Consider the following 15,002-nt stretch of genomic DNA (forward strand, 5'->3'; position numbering starts at 1 on the left):
CTCTTAAAGGTTCTGTTCTGTTAAAAGTTTGAGAATTACTGCCTTAAAATTTAAAGCTACCTAAAGAAGGATTAGTTGAGAAAAACATCTAAGAGCAAAAATGATGAGACTAGTAGTCTGAGACTTAGGGGATGGGGAAGTGCCTAAGGTAATAGAGAAGAGAGAATAGGAGTTATTCATCAAGTCGGGGGTAAAAAAGACCAATAATAAAGTAACTTATAAAACTTGAGATCATTTAGGGGAGGTAGATTCGCTTTTAAAATTGACTTGTCAGATACTTGAAGGCTCAGGCATTTTATTTTTTTCATAAATGCTGAACTCTGGACAGATTCTCTTTCCTTATTAAATATCCCAGTTAGCAATGGGGAAGAGTTTGACATCAAGAGAAGCCAGTTAGTTTAAGGGAAGGGCTTGTCATGTAGGTTTACACAATTAGGGGGAAATGTACAAAATACACTCTAAGTTATGGAAAAGAAATGCTATAGCATGTTCTGCGGCTTTTTAAGGAACTTGTCTATCAGTAAACAAGTAATATACAGGTGAAACATTTAACATTTGGAAGTTAACCACTATTGCAAGATAACACTAGGAGGTCAAGAAAATTCAGGATTGAGAGTCAAATTAGCACATGTAGTAAGAAGCAATATGATTTCTAAGAGAACTACATATTTTATACAAAAGAAGCTGGCAGAACTGAAGCCAAAATAAGAAATGGAAAATCTCACTCCCTCTCTCTCTCTCTCTCACACACACACACAACCAATTTAACAACAAAAAACAAGCCTCAGGTCTCCAGATACTTGCTTCAGAACTCTGTAGACCATGATGCTGTTCCCTTGTTAGGAAGATTCTAATCCAGTTCAATGATTTGTAGTCCCACCCCGTCCATTATATTCATTATCTTTGTGCTTGGCATCCCAGCAACTGTGCTCCTTGCATTCCCAATCTTTATGGTGGCATCATTATTTATTTTGTCATCCAAAATGGAAATTTGAGACTCATCCTTCTTTCTGTCTTCTCCCAGACTCTGGTCCACTAAGAAATCAAATGCAGATTGCCAGTTAGAAATCTGTGTTCCCATAGCCTCATCAGCTTTCCTCTGAACTTTTATATATACCTTCTGTCTTGAGCCTCTCCTGTTCTTTACCCTGATATCCAAGTTGCCTTCTCAAGGGTAAATTTGGTTCTCACATGCTGAGAACTTTTCTTTATTATCACCATGTCCCTCAAGATTAAAAACCCAAATTTTACAGCACTGCATACAGAGGTTTTTCCTAATCTGGTGTTGTCATCTATTCCCACCACATTTGACAACTCTGCCATTTGTGTGTGTTATTTCTTCTATCTGGAGTCTATTCTTACTTTCTTGTTCCTTTGGAGTGCCTTTATTATTCAAAAATAGGTAGGGAGAAGCCTGTTTTGTTTGTTCTTAATTTTTAATTGCATAAGTAATAAGTGAATATCTCTTAGCAATTCAGGAAACTCAGATAAAGCAGAAGTTGGAGGGGGACTTTATACATTTTGTAGGTATTTATTTTTTCTTTACCATAAATTTCATGAATAGGGACTGATTTATTTTTTCTTTACTCCTCACACTGCTAATGCCTTGGAGGTTAAGGTTAATGGATATTTTGAATGTTATTTTGCCATTACAAGTGAGCTTGTAAAAGGATAAGTTAAAGGAAGGTATAGAATACAAATGCAACTGACCAACTGACCCTTGAATTTTCAGCATAGATGCATTCTTGAAAAGGTTATGTAAAATGGATTTTGATATGTAAAATTCATGTTTATCTTATAAAGCAAGCGATGTCCCAGTGGAAAAGATTAATAAGCCCAACTTTCTAATATGCAGACATTGTAACTTTTTATCAGTTTAATGTACTGAGAGTTGTACATTGTTTTGCTATATCTCAGTAATCTGTACTTCCTCCTTAACCCATCTCCAAATTAAAAGCTTATATAGCACAGCAAAAGGATGTGAGCATATCATCATCTGGGGTTTTCATTTGCCCTTGAGTTGGTCAAAGGTGGGGAGTAGGTTCCAGGACCAGCCCTTAGCATTAAGATTAAGAGCATACTTTTGGCAAAGTTTATCAGGCTGCCCTGTTAATGTATTCATTTTTATAGGTTTATTGCTTAGTTAGGGCCATGGATAGCTGAAGAGTTGATTGTTGACTCCAGCATTAATATGTTGATTTTTTTAAATCAAACTTGAAAACATAAAATATCTAAAAATTCAGTATTTGGATCATTATGAATCTGTGTACTGAATGTTTGAGAATCAGAAAGTGCTCTTGAGACTTTACACCTACAAAATAGAAACACAGTATAGTCACTGAAGACTTTCTTTCAAATGTATCTCTAAAATGCAAACTAAAATTAAATTAGTTATGTAGATTACTCAGAGATTTCCTGGGTCTGAAAGAAATGAGGCTGAATCTCAAGAGCTGGAAAGCATGATTTTTATTCAAATGTAATTTTGTGGATTGATCTTTGAACTCTAATCTTTAGAGTGTATATATTTCTTTTTATTTTGTATATCATTGCTATAAAAATGATAGTAGAGATTTTTAAGTAATGGTAATTTCAGGGATGGTAGACTTTTGTAGACTGTAAATTTTTCGATTTCTTAATATTTAGCAAATATTGTCAGGTTCTGTGCTGAGTACCAGGAGTTATAAAAGAATAAGGTCAAGCTTATCGTGATGCAGACTAAACTGGGAAAGGAACCACTGCCGTAAGTACTGTCATAAGTACTGTCACTCTAATTACAATACCTGTCTGTGCTGTTCAAAATAATTTTGGATTTTTTTGAAGGCTGAGAAATATACTTGAGGGATTGTTGTTAGTCATTGTCTTTTTTTTGGATTGTGTGCTATGGGCTAGGGATGAACTAGACTCTGGGCATTACAAAAAAAAAAAATCTCTAACATTTCTGGTGCTTATACTTTTTAGCAAAATATGTGAAGGGATGTTTAAATTGAACAGCAATCAAGTTGCCCCTCTAAACTCCTCTCAACAATTTTACCCTGAGAAGATTACCCATTGTTGACTCTTGAAATATTTTTTTAAAAAGCAGTAATTTTAACATATGGAAGAATAAAGTATTTAATGGCCCATAACTACACTGTCCGAAAAGAAGTAAGTAGTACATGTATGGTAAGCAAAGTCAGTTAATCCCAACTGATATAAAGTAAAAGTCTCCTCCCTCTCTGCTCACAAAATAACCATCATTAATAATTCCTTTTGTATACTTTGAGAAAAATCCTTTCATACATTTTAAAAATAATGTAGGCAGTGCTTTGGTCCCCAAACACATGTATTATTATATATTTTTCTTTTATCTCTCAATAGTACAATATGATAAAAAACTTGATAAAACATATTTTGGTAATCTGCTTTTAAAAATAAGTGAAATATGTTAGCACTTATGCTACAGCTCTGTTTTAGTAGAATCTGGTTCTGTAGTCTGGTACATTTGTTATCCTTAAGTAATTATACAAAACCTTTGGAAAATGCTACGTTCTGTTTGTTTATAAGTAAAATCCATGATTAAATTTGAGGACTTAAACACACACCCCCACCCCCAATCTTCTAATTGATTTCTTAGGGAAAATGATTTGTTCCTCAATCTTGGATATATTGTTTACCCGCTTCACTTTTTTTTTTTAATTTTTTATTTATTTGTTTTTTGTTTTTTTTTTTTAATTTATGGCTGTGTTGGGTCTTCGTTTCTGTGTGAGGCCTTTCTCAAGTTGCGGCAAGTGGGGGCCACTCTTCATCGTGGTGCGCGGGCCTCTCACTATCGCGGCCTCTCTTGTTGCAGAGCACAGGCTCCAGATGCACAGGCTCAGTAATTGTGGCTCACGGGCCTAGTTGCTCCGCGGCATGTGGGATCTTCCCAGACCAGAACTCGAACCCGTGTTCCCTGCATTGGCAGGCAGATTCTCAACCACTGCGCCACCAGGGAAGCCCCTACCCACTTCACTTTTGCATTATAACTGTAATGAGATCATGTTTCATGCATAGATCATTCCTTTGTTGGCATTTTTAGAAAACATGCTCATGCTAACACAGATTAGACATAAATCAGATTGATTTTTGAGAGGAAAAATGTCCCTTCCTCCAAAAGAAAATAGTTACATTAATAGTAACTTAGTTGTTTAGCATGGTGGAAATCACTAATATGTTTAGGGTTCTCTTTATTTTCATGTACATGTATTTTTAAGATATAAAATGTAGGTATATATTCCTCTCATCAGTTTCTTTTTATCATTTTTTTAGGGTCTTTTACCCTTGAAGTAACTTGATATATTTGCATTGTTATTTCAGTAAAGCATATTAGGATGGCAAAAATAGCATTATAGAGTTAGTTATAAAGACAAATTGAAGAACTAATGAGATCATTAAAAACTCAGTTCCTTCTTTAATTTAAATTTCAAGACTTAAGAGGCATACTTCTGTTTATAATTAGTCACTCTGATGAAGAGGTTATGGATAGAATTTTTTTATATGATTTGTTTTTATTTTGTTAGAGAAATATGTAGTAATACATTCCATAAATAATTACATGGGCTTAGTTAAGATACAGATTATTTTTATTAAATGCACATTCTTTTAGTAATAATATAATATGTAAGATACAGATTTTATTTTAATGACAGTTCTTTCAGTAATCATATAGTCCGTGTTTTTCCTTCTCGTTGAATAAAAACTCTAAACTCTGTGTAATTTGTAATTTATTTTCATCTTCATTATTGAGCTTTGTGAACTTAATTCTGGGTAAGGTGTCCTGATCCTTTTACCAAAAAGCACTCATAGAGTATCTCTTCAGATAGACTATTCCAGGAAAGAGAGGAAGATCTGTGTTATTTGACATGTTGTGAGTGATGAATGAGCTAAGGAACAAAAGCAAATGAAAGAGAGATAACAAACTTGAAGAACTGCAGAGGTTGTATTCTAGTTAAGTGTGGCAGTACTAGATTATCTAAATTTAACAGTATTTGTCCAGGCTGAAGCCAAAGAATTTGGAACTATTTTCAGATGCAAATAGTGAGCTTATTTTAGAAACATGTTTGACCATTACATGACATATTTTGGCAACTTTTCATAGCATCTGGGTCTCATCTAAATAGATATATTTGGGATTGTTGTAGATGCTTGTTTTCCCTATTCAGTTATGAGAGTGGAATTTGCTGTTTACAATAAGAGGTGCCAATATATGCGTTATATCTCTGGGTGGTTGGGCTCCAGATGCAGAAGAGTTATGCTAGTCTACTGGCTAGACTATTTGGCTAGTCTACTGTTTTCTCCTCTAAACCACCATTACAACAATGTATCTTATGCATTTTTAGGTAAAACATCTAAATGAGGAGTTCCCTTCCCTCCCTGAGTTTGGTAACTACCAAATATGTATGAAAAATGTTTACTTGTAAAAGTTGCCCTTGTTTTGCTGTACAGATTTTGAAATATTCATTACTTTGATGATGTCCTTTCTGTTCCGTGCTTGAAGTTAGCTCACAGTTATATGCCTTTATAATTATCTTTTAGATTTCATGTTCATGTCTGGTTACAGTTTTATTATTTACAAGCTATAAATATAAATTATATATTCATATGTTTAAATTATATTCTCCTTGATTACTTATATTGGTTATGGTCAAGTAGAAACATGACTGATGACTTGAAATTCTGCCACAAAATGGTATTCCTCTCATGACCAATTATGATTTTATTGAACAGAAATTCTTAATTGCTTTCTAACTACTTGGGATAAAAATGTGTTACTAATGGTTATAGGGGAGAGGTTATTTGAATATGAAATACTTTCTTCTTTTTCATATTTGGAAGCAGCATTGTCCCATCTTAATAGAAGGCTTCTTTGTTCTTCTTAAGTATTGACAACTGTTAAGAACCAGCTTGTAATTGTTATAGGGGAGGACAAATAATTTTCCCTCTACCATTCTTAGTTCTTAGCTGAGACTGCTGTAATAAAAGATAGATTACAAGAAAAAAACAAATAGAAGTTTATTAACCTATATACCTTGTGTGCAAATGGAAGATACTCAGGGAAAAATGAGGAACTCAGAGAGGTGGCTTTAGAATTCATGATTAAATACCACTCAGTTCAGGAAAAGCAGAGGAGGGATGCAGGCCTCTCAGGGGAGAATAGATGATTTTTAGGAGAGTTGAATAGGCCCTTAGAAGAATAGATAGGAGAGATGATAACCTCCTGTGGGAAAGTTTGTCTGGGTGCAATGTCTGCTTCTAGTCTCCTTTCCTGTGATAAGAGCCAATCCTCCCTGATTGATGAAACTCCCAGGGAGGGGATTTATGACAGTTGAGTTCCTTTGGGAGGATCTGTCTTTAGGCAGAGAGTAGAGTTCAGAAAAAGCCTCTCCCTGCATTTGCTCATTTTCAAGTGCCTACAGCTCAAAATAATTAATATGTCATTAATTATGGTGGCGTGTCCTGAGCTCCTACAGTCGTATTTTGGGGTAGCATATTGTGCTACCCTTCATTTCCAACTCTGTTTTTGCATTCTTGGTGTACGGTATTTACTTCATCTGGTCATTTATCTCTCAATTATTTGCCTATGTAGGATAGCACCGTAGTGAGGAATAGATAGGAAATTATAGCCGAGATAGTGCATTGTATCATCTACAGAGCATCTTTGAGTACTTACATATTCTCCCCCAGCAGGCAAGGCCTTCATTTCCCCTCAGTCCTACTGTGAGGTAGAGAGAAAAATAAAGTCTAGGCCCATGGTTAGTATATATTTTGTTTTTGTTAAGTTAGTATTGCATTTTGTGGATGTAGCACGGTTTGTTTATCCATTTATCAGTTAATGGTTTGTTTCCAGTTTTGGGTGATTAAACATTTGCCTTCAGGTTTTTGTAGACATACGTTTTCACTTCTTTTGATTAGATACCAAATTCAGTTCCCCATTGAATCAGCTTTGCCCCTTTGGAAGTTAGTTGACCAAATGAAATAAGTCAGAGAAAGAAAAATACTGTATGATGTCCCTTATATGTGGCATCTAAAAATGCCAAACTCATAGAAACAGAAACTAGAATGGTGGTTACCAGAGGGTAGAGGGTAGGGAAATGGGGAGATGTTGGTCAAAGGATACAAACTTCCAATTTGCTATAAATTATAATAAAAATAAAATTTCATCAGTTGTTTCTTTTCTGTATATCTTTAGTAGTACAGCATTGTTTATATACTATGCAAAATCATAAAGGTACAGTAGCTGCCTTGCTATTTGAGATGTCACAATATGATTTTAATAACTCTTGCTAGGTAATTCAAATTGTGTTCTATAACTTCATTTAGTATAGCATGCCCTATGGCCTCATTACAAAAGCCTTAAAAGGTAACATGTTTCCATAATTGTCATTTTCAGTGATAGGCAGATATAAACAGGTTTTTAAAATTACGTGTAACTCCACCTGCAGCATTTGGTTGTGTGTCAGGATTCTTTCTCCTTTTTAAACTACTTCTATGAATCAGGATTAAAATTTCGTGGGAAGACTGCCATGCTGCTGATTTGGTAATTGTTTATTGCATCTTAATTACAGAGAAAGACTTCCTTTCCTTTCTTCCTGCTTGCTCAGTTTTATGGGTCAATTTTTGTTTTCTAAAGGGTTTAGGTTAAGGGAGCTACAAATCAGAAGAATAAAGTTTCATGTTTTGTTTTACATATATTCACTGGATGTATCTGGCAAGTACTTCAGCAGTCCATCCTGTCAGTGACTCAGGTGCTATAAACCAAGTAGTACTGTTGTTTGCTTTTGTCTTGCAGACCTACTTTTTTCTTCTCTTTACTCCCTCTTTCTTGATGCCAGGAAGTTTTCTAAAACAAGAAAAGGCTTTTCCTTAAGTTGTCAGCCATGGGAAAAATTTTAGCAGATGACTGGTGGAAGAATAGAATAGTTAATGTCTTCTTGAAAAGATCATCATCTATTGTCTAGGCACTTGTCTTATTGAAATAGGTACAAGATGTATAAGGTAAAGCATAGCTTAAAATACTATGGTATAGGTCATTCCTGATTTGTGGTAATCAGCAGTGAAGGAATCTTTTATAAAGTTTTGGAAGAGGATACCATAGATCCTCAAGCTATCTTAGAAGTTTTTTGTTAGGCATGGTAACAATATACAAAAACCAACATTTAAAATATCTGTAACCTGTTATCAGGATATTAATATATAACTCAATATATAAATAAAATATATATTCACTTTTATTCTACAAATAAATTAAATATTTAGTATTATAAATTATAGCACAAATGGTTCACCATATCATTCTGATAATTTCCACATCTTATGCTGAGTTTTGGAATTATTGATATGGTCTTTTGTCTTGCTTTTTTTTTTACCAGTTTTAATGAATTCCTGTTTGAGCTACAGTTTGACAAAATAAATTTCATGAAACGAGTACCTGTTAAACTGATAGTCATTAAGTAACATGGAGTTGCAATAAGCAGAGACTTTCTCTTAATATCAACAATATTGTTTATAGTGCTTAATCTTCTCTTGGTTTTTAAGAGCAGTTACTTTCAAACATTTATTCCAGTTGCTGTGATGCTATGAAATTTGAAATACTTCTTGGTCAACTGGGCCATAGTAGAAAGAGTGAGACAGTGCGGTGCTCTTTTGTTGGGCTGCCAACTATATTTGAATCCTAGCTCTGCCAACTAAATATAAGCTGGTAGGGAGTGTTGAGACGGGGGGAAGTTTGAGGGGCTGACTAGTAGAAACCAACCAATCAGGAAGGATGCCGTAAGTAGTGTCCAGAGGGCCCCTTTTTATGCCAGGAGTAACTCTTTATTTGTTGGACGATGGAAAGTTCTGAGGATTGGGTTTGGGCAGCAGCTAGTGTTCAACCACAGTGAAAGTACTTCAGTACTGCTACAACTAATATATCTGTACTGGTGCATACTGGCCCAGTATCAGCCTGAGCTGTATATTGGGCAAGAGAAAGAGTGAAATTCAAAGACCAGATCTCTGACTAACCTGTCTCTATAACCCTATGTGTCACTTAGACTCCAAATATGTGACCATCTGACAAAGTTATGCACCCTGTTATCTAGTTTCTACGCTTCTTAGTCTGATCACCTTGTGCTGTCTTTGTGCTGCCTGAAGCATCCTGTCCTAGTATTACTTGGCAATCATCTTAATTTAAAGGTTTAATCTAGGACTAGTTGATGTCACCCAGTTAGTGGTTTATTCAGAAGTAGGTCTTGTCAGTAGCATCTTTGGAAAACAAAGGATAAAAAATATTGCTGCACATTTGAATTCTCCTGAAGTTGCTTTGTGGTGTTTATATAGCATCTCTTAGCTTGCCAAGGAATTTATTTTCCTATTTGATTTACCAATTGTATTGGAAATTTACCAATTTCCTAGAGCTACCATAACAAAGGACACAAACAAGGTAGCTTAAACAACAGATATTTATTGCCTCACAGTGCTGGAGGTTAGAAGTCCAAAATCAAGGTGTCAGCAAAGTTAGTTCCTTCTGAGGGCTGTGAAGAAAAATCTGTTTCAGGCCTGTTTCTAGTGGTTTTCTGGCAATCTTGTTGTGTTCCTTTGCATGTAGATGTATCACTCCAATCTCTGGTTTTCATCTTCACATGGTGTTCTCTCTGTATCTCTTTACATAGTCTTCTGTGTGCATGTCTGCATTCAGATTTCCCCTTTTGCATCAGTCTAATGACTTCATCTTGACTGTATCTGTGAAGTCCCTGTTTCCAAATGAGGCTACATTCTGAGGTATTGGGGATTAGGACTTCAACATCTTTTTGAAGGGACACAGTTCAACCAGTACCACCAGTAGTAAAATTTTGATTTTGTTTCAGTGATAGAAATTTGAGGATATCTGCTGTATTGGGTTTTGTTATTATTTGTTTTAAATATCTTAAATTTTTCTTAAAAGTCTAAATCGATTTTTTTCTAAATGATATAATAAACACTGGAGACCAGTAATCATCTAGATTATCTGCTTAATAGTCATTTTCTATGGATATATTTACTACTTTGTGAAAATATTTTAGCTTTTGAAATTTCAGTGTAATTAAAGGTTGATGTGATGAGTGACAATTTGAAGTCTGAATGCTACAGATACTATTTTTATTCCCTTGTGGAAACCCTTCTGGTAATGCTTGTACAGTCTAGCTTTGGTATGTTCTTTTATTGTACTCCTTCCTTAGGCAATGATTAATTTCTTATTTCCAGAAAGCTTCCACAAGATAATGAGAACAGGATCTTACATATAGTATTATAATAATGTTCTGTTGTCACCAATTCTTCATTAGATTTGTACATTTACTTTAGAACTTCCTTGAAATTCTTCAAGTTATGTTGTATTCACAGGTGTGATTTAAGATGGTTTTTTAAAAAAATCAAATGGACAGTTCTCTATTTTTTTTAAATGAAAATCACTGGGAAAATACAAGGTGACATATAAATATTCCCTTTAGCCACTTTTAGTATACTAATAGTGTAAACATGTTTGTGCAGGTTTTGACTGGATCATCTCATCAAAGTTATTCACCTCCTGGCTATCAAGATTTCAGTAAGTGGGAATCAGTGCTGAAAATAAAAGAAGGACTACTAAGGCAGAAAGAAATTGTAATTGATCGGTGAGTCTTTTTTTATTTTTTAATTACTAAATATTTCAGGCATGCAGAAATGTAGTTTAATAAAACAAATATCTTTGTACCCACTGCTTAGAGTTTAAGAAATAGAACCTTACAAGTACACTGATGTCTCATGTCTGTCCATCCCCAATCCCAGTACTTTTAAGAACCACTATCAGAACTGAGGGTCAGTTGGTTTATCTGCCTATCTATCTATCTATCTATTTATCTATCTATCTATCTGTGTCTGTTTTCTACCATCCTCCCATTTACATGAGGGTAACTCATTATTTGGAAACTCCTCTCCATCTTTTTTGTACGTGTAACAAGTTAGCTGCAATGCTGATGAACTATCAAAGCTAGTGTCTTTGTGTTTTATACTTGGGAACTATCAAATTGGAAAGCTACTTTAAAGTGGTAGTTTCCTTTAACTAATGTATGTTAGATCTGATAGCACAGAAAGTATGAAAATCACGAATGTTTAAAATTAAATGACCTACAGATAAGAATTTTGAAAATTTTGGGAGACATTTCCAAAATTTTGCCTATTTCAGTACCAAAGCTCTGAAAAAAATTTTTTTTAAACTTAATAGTCTCCTGATTATTCCCAGCAAAAAATTACTTAATTATTACTTAATTATTTATGATCTATATTGGTTCTACATCATTTATGTATACTTTTGGGATAGTTAAACATGTTGCATATCATGGTAATTGGGAAATAGTTTGAGGAGGCATTTTTTCTTAATCAGTGCTAGTTACTACTTATTTTCATGTGCTTATATGGGATAAAGTAGTAGATATTTTAGCTTTAAAATTAAATCCTAATTCAAACCTTTAAATATATTTAATAGTTGAAATTTCAAAAGATTTTGCTTAGAAACTTAGCAGTGTTAAGCAAGATCTGCTGGAATATAAACTAGAGCATAGACATCTGGGCTTCCTTATTCTCCACTGTGTTCTCAACATCTTGAACAGAGCCTGGCACGTAGTACATGTACTTAGTGCTTGATACTTCCATGCTTGATAAATGAATGAAGATTGTAGGAGATAGTTATAATTGATTTTATGAAAAGCCTATTTTAAAATATTAGATACTTCTAGTACAAGTGAATTTTATGTATAAATAATTATAGACCCTGTTGGATATGTATTTTGAACACTTAAATAATTTAACTCATTGTATAGACTTGAAATTAATACCATTTTTAAACACACCAAAATTCAGACTTTCATTAATATGAATAGACTTGCCCTCAATCAGAATCACTTGGCTTTTATTATTTTTTAAACACCATTATACCATTCTATTGGGTATAAGTTAATAAGTGTCTTAGTTCATTTGGGCTGCTATAATAAAATACCATAGACTGGGTAGCTTATAGACAACAAATATTTATTTTTCCCACTTCTGGAAGCTGGGAAGTCCCAAGGCACCGGCAGATTCAATGTCTGGTGAGAGCCAACCTCCTGATTCATAGATGGCTGTCTTCTTGCTGTAACCTCCCATGGTGAAAGGGGCAAGGGAGTTCTCTGGAGCTTCTTTTGTAATGGCATTAATTGCATTCATGAGGATTCTGTCCTCATGACCTAGTCACCTCCCAAAGGCCCTCTACCTCCTATACCACACATTGGGCATTAGGATTTAATGTGTGAATTTGGGGGGGGGGGCGGTGGGTGGTGTATGTCACAACATTCAGTCTATGGCAGTAAGAAATGCAGATAATTATTGATGTAATCTATTAAAATATATTTATATTTGTCAATTTTGTATATATAGAAGGATACTAAGGAAATAATCCAAAATCATTCAAGTTGCTCAGTTGGCCAATTCTGTTTTTTAATTAAAAAAAATTTTTTTATGGAAGTATAGTTGATTTACAATGTTGTGTTAGTTTCAGGTATGCAGCAAAGTGACTCAGTTTTATATATATATATATATATATATATATATATATATATACTTTTTCAGATTCTTTTTCCATATAGGTTATTATAAAATATTGAGTATAGTTCCCTGTGCTATACAGTAGGTTCTTGTTGTTTATCTATTTTATATATAGTAGTGTGTGTATTTACTCCCAAGTTTCTAATTTATCCCTTTCCCCCATCTTTCCCCTTTGGTAGCCATAAGTTTGTTTTCTATGTCTGTGAGTCTATTTCTGTTTTGTAAATAAGTTCATTTGTATTATTTTTTTTAGATTCCACATGTAAGTGATATCATATGATATTTGTCTTTGTCTGTCTGACTTACTTCACTTCGTATAATAATCTCTAGGTCCATCCATGTTGCTGCAGTTGTCTTTATTTCATTCTTTTTTATGGCTGAGTAATATTCCATGGTATATATGTACCATGTCCTCTTTATCCATTCATCTGTCGATGGACATTTAGGTTGTTTCCATGTCTTGGCTGTTGTAAATAGTGCTGCAGTGAACATCAGGGTGCATGTGTCTTTTCAGGTTATCGTTTTCTCTGGATATATACCCAGGAGTGGGATTGCAGGATCATATGGTAGCTCTCTATTTTTAGTTTTTTAAGGAACCTTCATACTGTTCTCCATGGTGGCTGTACCAATTTACATTCCCACCAACAGTGTAAGAGGGTTTCCTTTTCTCCACACACTTTCTAGCATTTATTATTTGTAGACATTTTGATGATGGCCATTCTGACTGGTGTGAGGTGGTATCTCATTGTAGTTTTGATTTGCATTTCTCTAATAATTAGCAGCGTTGAGCATCTTTTCATGTACCTTTTGGCCATCTGTATGTCTTCTTTGGAGAATTGTCTATTTAGGTCTTCTGCCCATTTTTGGCCGATTCTTTATCTAGTCTCATTTATGGATCTGTGGTAGCCACATTGTAAAGTAGGAGTTGGCTGGCCTAGGCTAGCCTTAACCTGGATGGTCTGTATGCTCCATGGGGGTCTGTCATCCTCCAGTATGCTAACCAGGGTTTGTTCATAGGGTGAAGTTCAAAGAGAAAATGAAGCACACGCGTTCTCTTGGAGCTTAGGCTCAGAACTGGCACAAAGTCCCTATGGGGAATCTCTGTACCCTTAGCTTAATTTCTCTGTGAACCTAAAACTTCTCTAAAAAATAAAGTCTGCTTAAAAAAAAAAAAAATCACTTCCACTATGTTCTTATTGGTCACAAGGCCAGGAGACTTCGCCTGTGGACAGTAGGAACAGCAAAATCACATCATAAAGGAGTATAAGTAATACAGGGAAGGGAATACTTGTGGAAGTTTTTGTAAACAATCTACCACACCCAGTGTCTTAAATAATCTTTGATATTTTACATGCTTATTATAAAGTTTTTGATGATTAATGCATTTGACATTATATAAAACAGAAGAAGAAAAAGTAGCAACTCCTGTTTCTCAAGCAACATGACCAGAATTTAAAAGTAAAAATGTTCATATATAAAGATCTTTATAACACATATAGTGATGAAAATTAGAACAAAATTATAGTATATCTTTTTTCCAGGAACCAGATTAGACTAATGGCCTTTAAAATGGTGATAACACATGCAGAGACTATTTCAGAGACAGAATTGACAGGATTTAGTTTCTTCCTGGATGGAACTGAGAGTAAAGATGCTGAACTTTTCTACTTTGGAATACAGTGTGGGTGACGATACCTTTTAAGTCACTTAACTAAAAATTGTATTCTGGATATTATTTCTGCAAATATCAAGTTATTCATGATTACATGAGAAAAATGTGGTGTTTTTTTTTTTTTTACAATGCATATAGCTTTCATAGATTTTGGATAATTAGGTCAAAACAGATCAAATGTTAAGGAAAAATAACTGCTATAGAAACTGTTCTTCTTATGGTTACCAGTGGGGAAGGGTTGGGGGGGAGGGATAGATTGACAGTTTGGGATTGACATGTACACACTGCTATATTTAAAATAGATAACCAACAAGGACCTACTGTATAGCACAGGGAACTCTGCTCAGTATTCTGTAATAACCTAAATGGAAAAAGAATTTGAAAATGAATAGATACATTTATATGTATAACTGAATCACTTTGCTGTATACCTGAAACTAACATAACATTGTTAATCAACTATACTCCAAAATAAAGTAAAAATTTTTTTTTAATTAAAAAAAAAAGAAACTGTTCTTAAGTGTTCCCCATCTTGTGAGAAAAAGCAAATAGGTTAATTTCAAAAACAACTCAGAAAAAAAGGAGGAAACCTGGTTTCTAATGCTTTATATTTGACACTAACCATTTAGGTAATTCTGAATAGGGTACTTGACCTTTTGCATATTGATTTTCTCATCTGCCTGGGTACAAGGAGTTTCACCACTTAAGCAAAAAATGAGGTTTTTGAAGATCACTCTTC

At 34.3% G+C, this 15,002-nt stretch overlaps 1 protein-coding gene across 8 annotated transcripts in view; it reads left to right on the forward strand.

The window, feature by feature from the left end:
* Nucleotides 1–15,002, forward strand: part of CEP85L (centrosomal protein 85 like) — a 273,038-nt gene that overhangs the window by 192,306 nt on the left and 65,730 nt on the right. For all 8 annotated transcript variants that reach the window (XM_059941329.1, XM_059941334.1, XM_059941336.1 and 5 more), the window contains one exon: nt 10,525–10,646. In XM_059941329.1, the coding sequence (XP_059797312.1) occupies nt 10,525–10,646 (122 nt within the window). The remainder of the gene's footprint in view (nt 1–10,524; nt 10,647–15,002) is intronic.

Source organism: Balaenoptera ricei, chromosome 12 (assembly GCF_028023285.1).
Source record: "Balaenoptera ricei isolate mBalRic1 chromosome 12, mBalRic1.hap2, whole genome shotgun sequence".
NCBI classification, from domain to species: domain Eukaryota; kingdom Metazoa; phylum Chordata; class Mammalia; order Artiodactyla; family Balaenopteridae; genus Balaenoptera; species Balaenoptera ricei.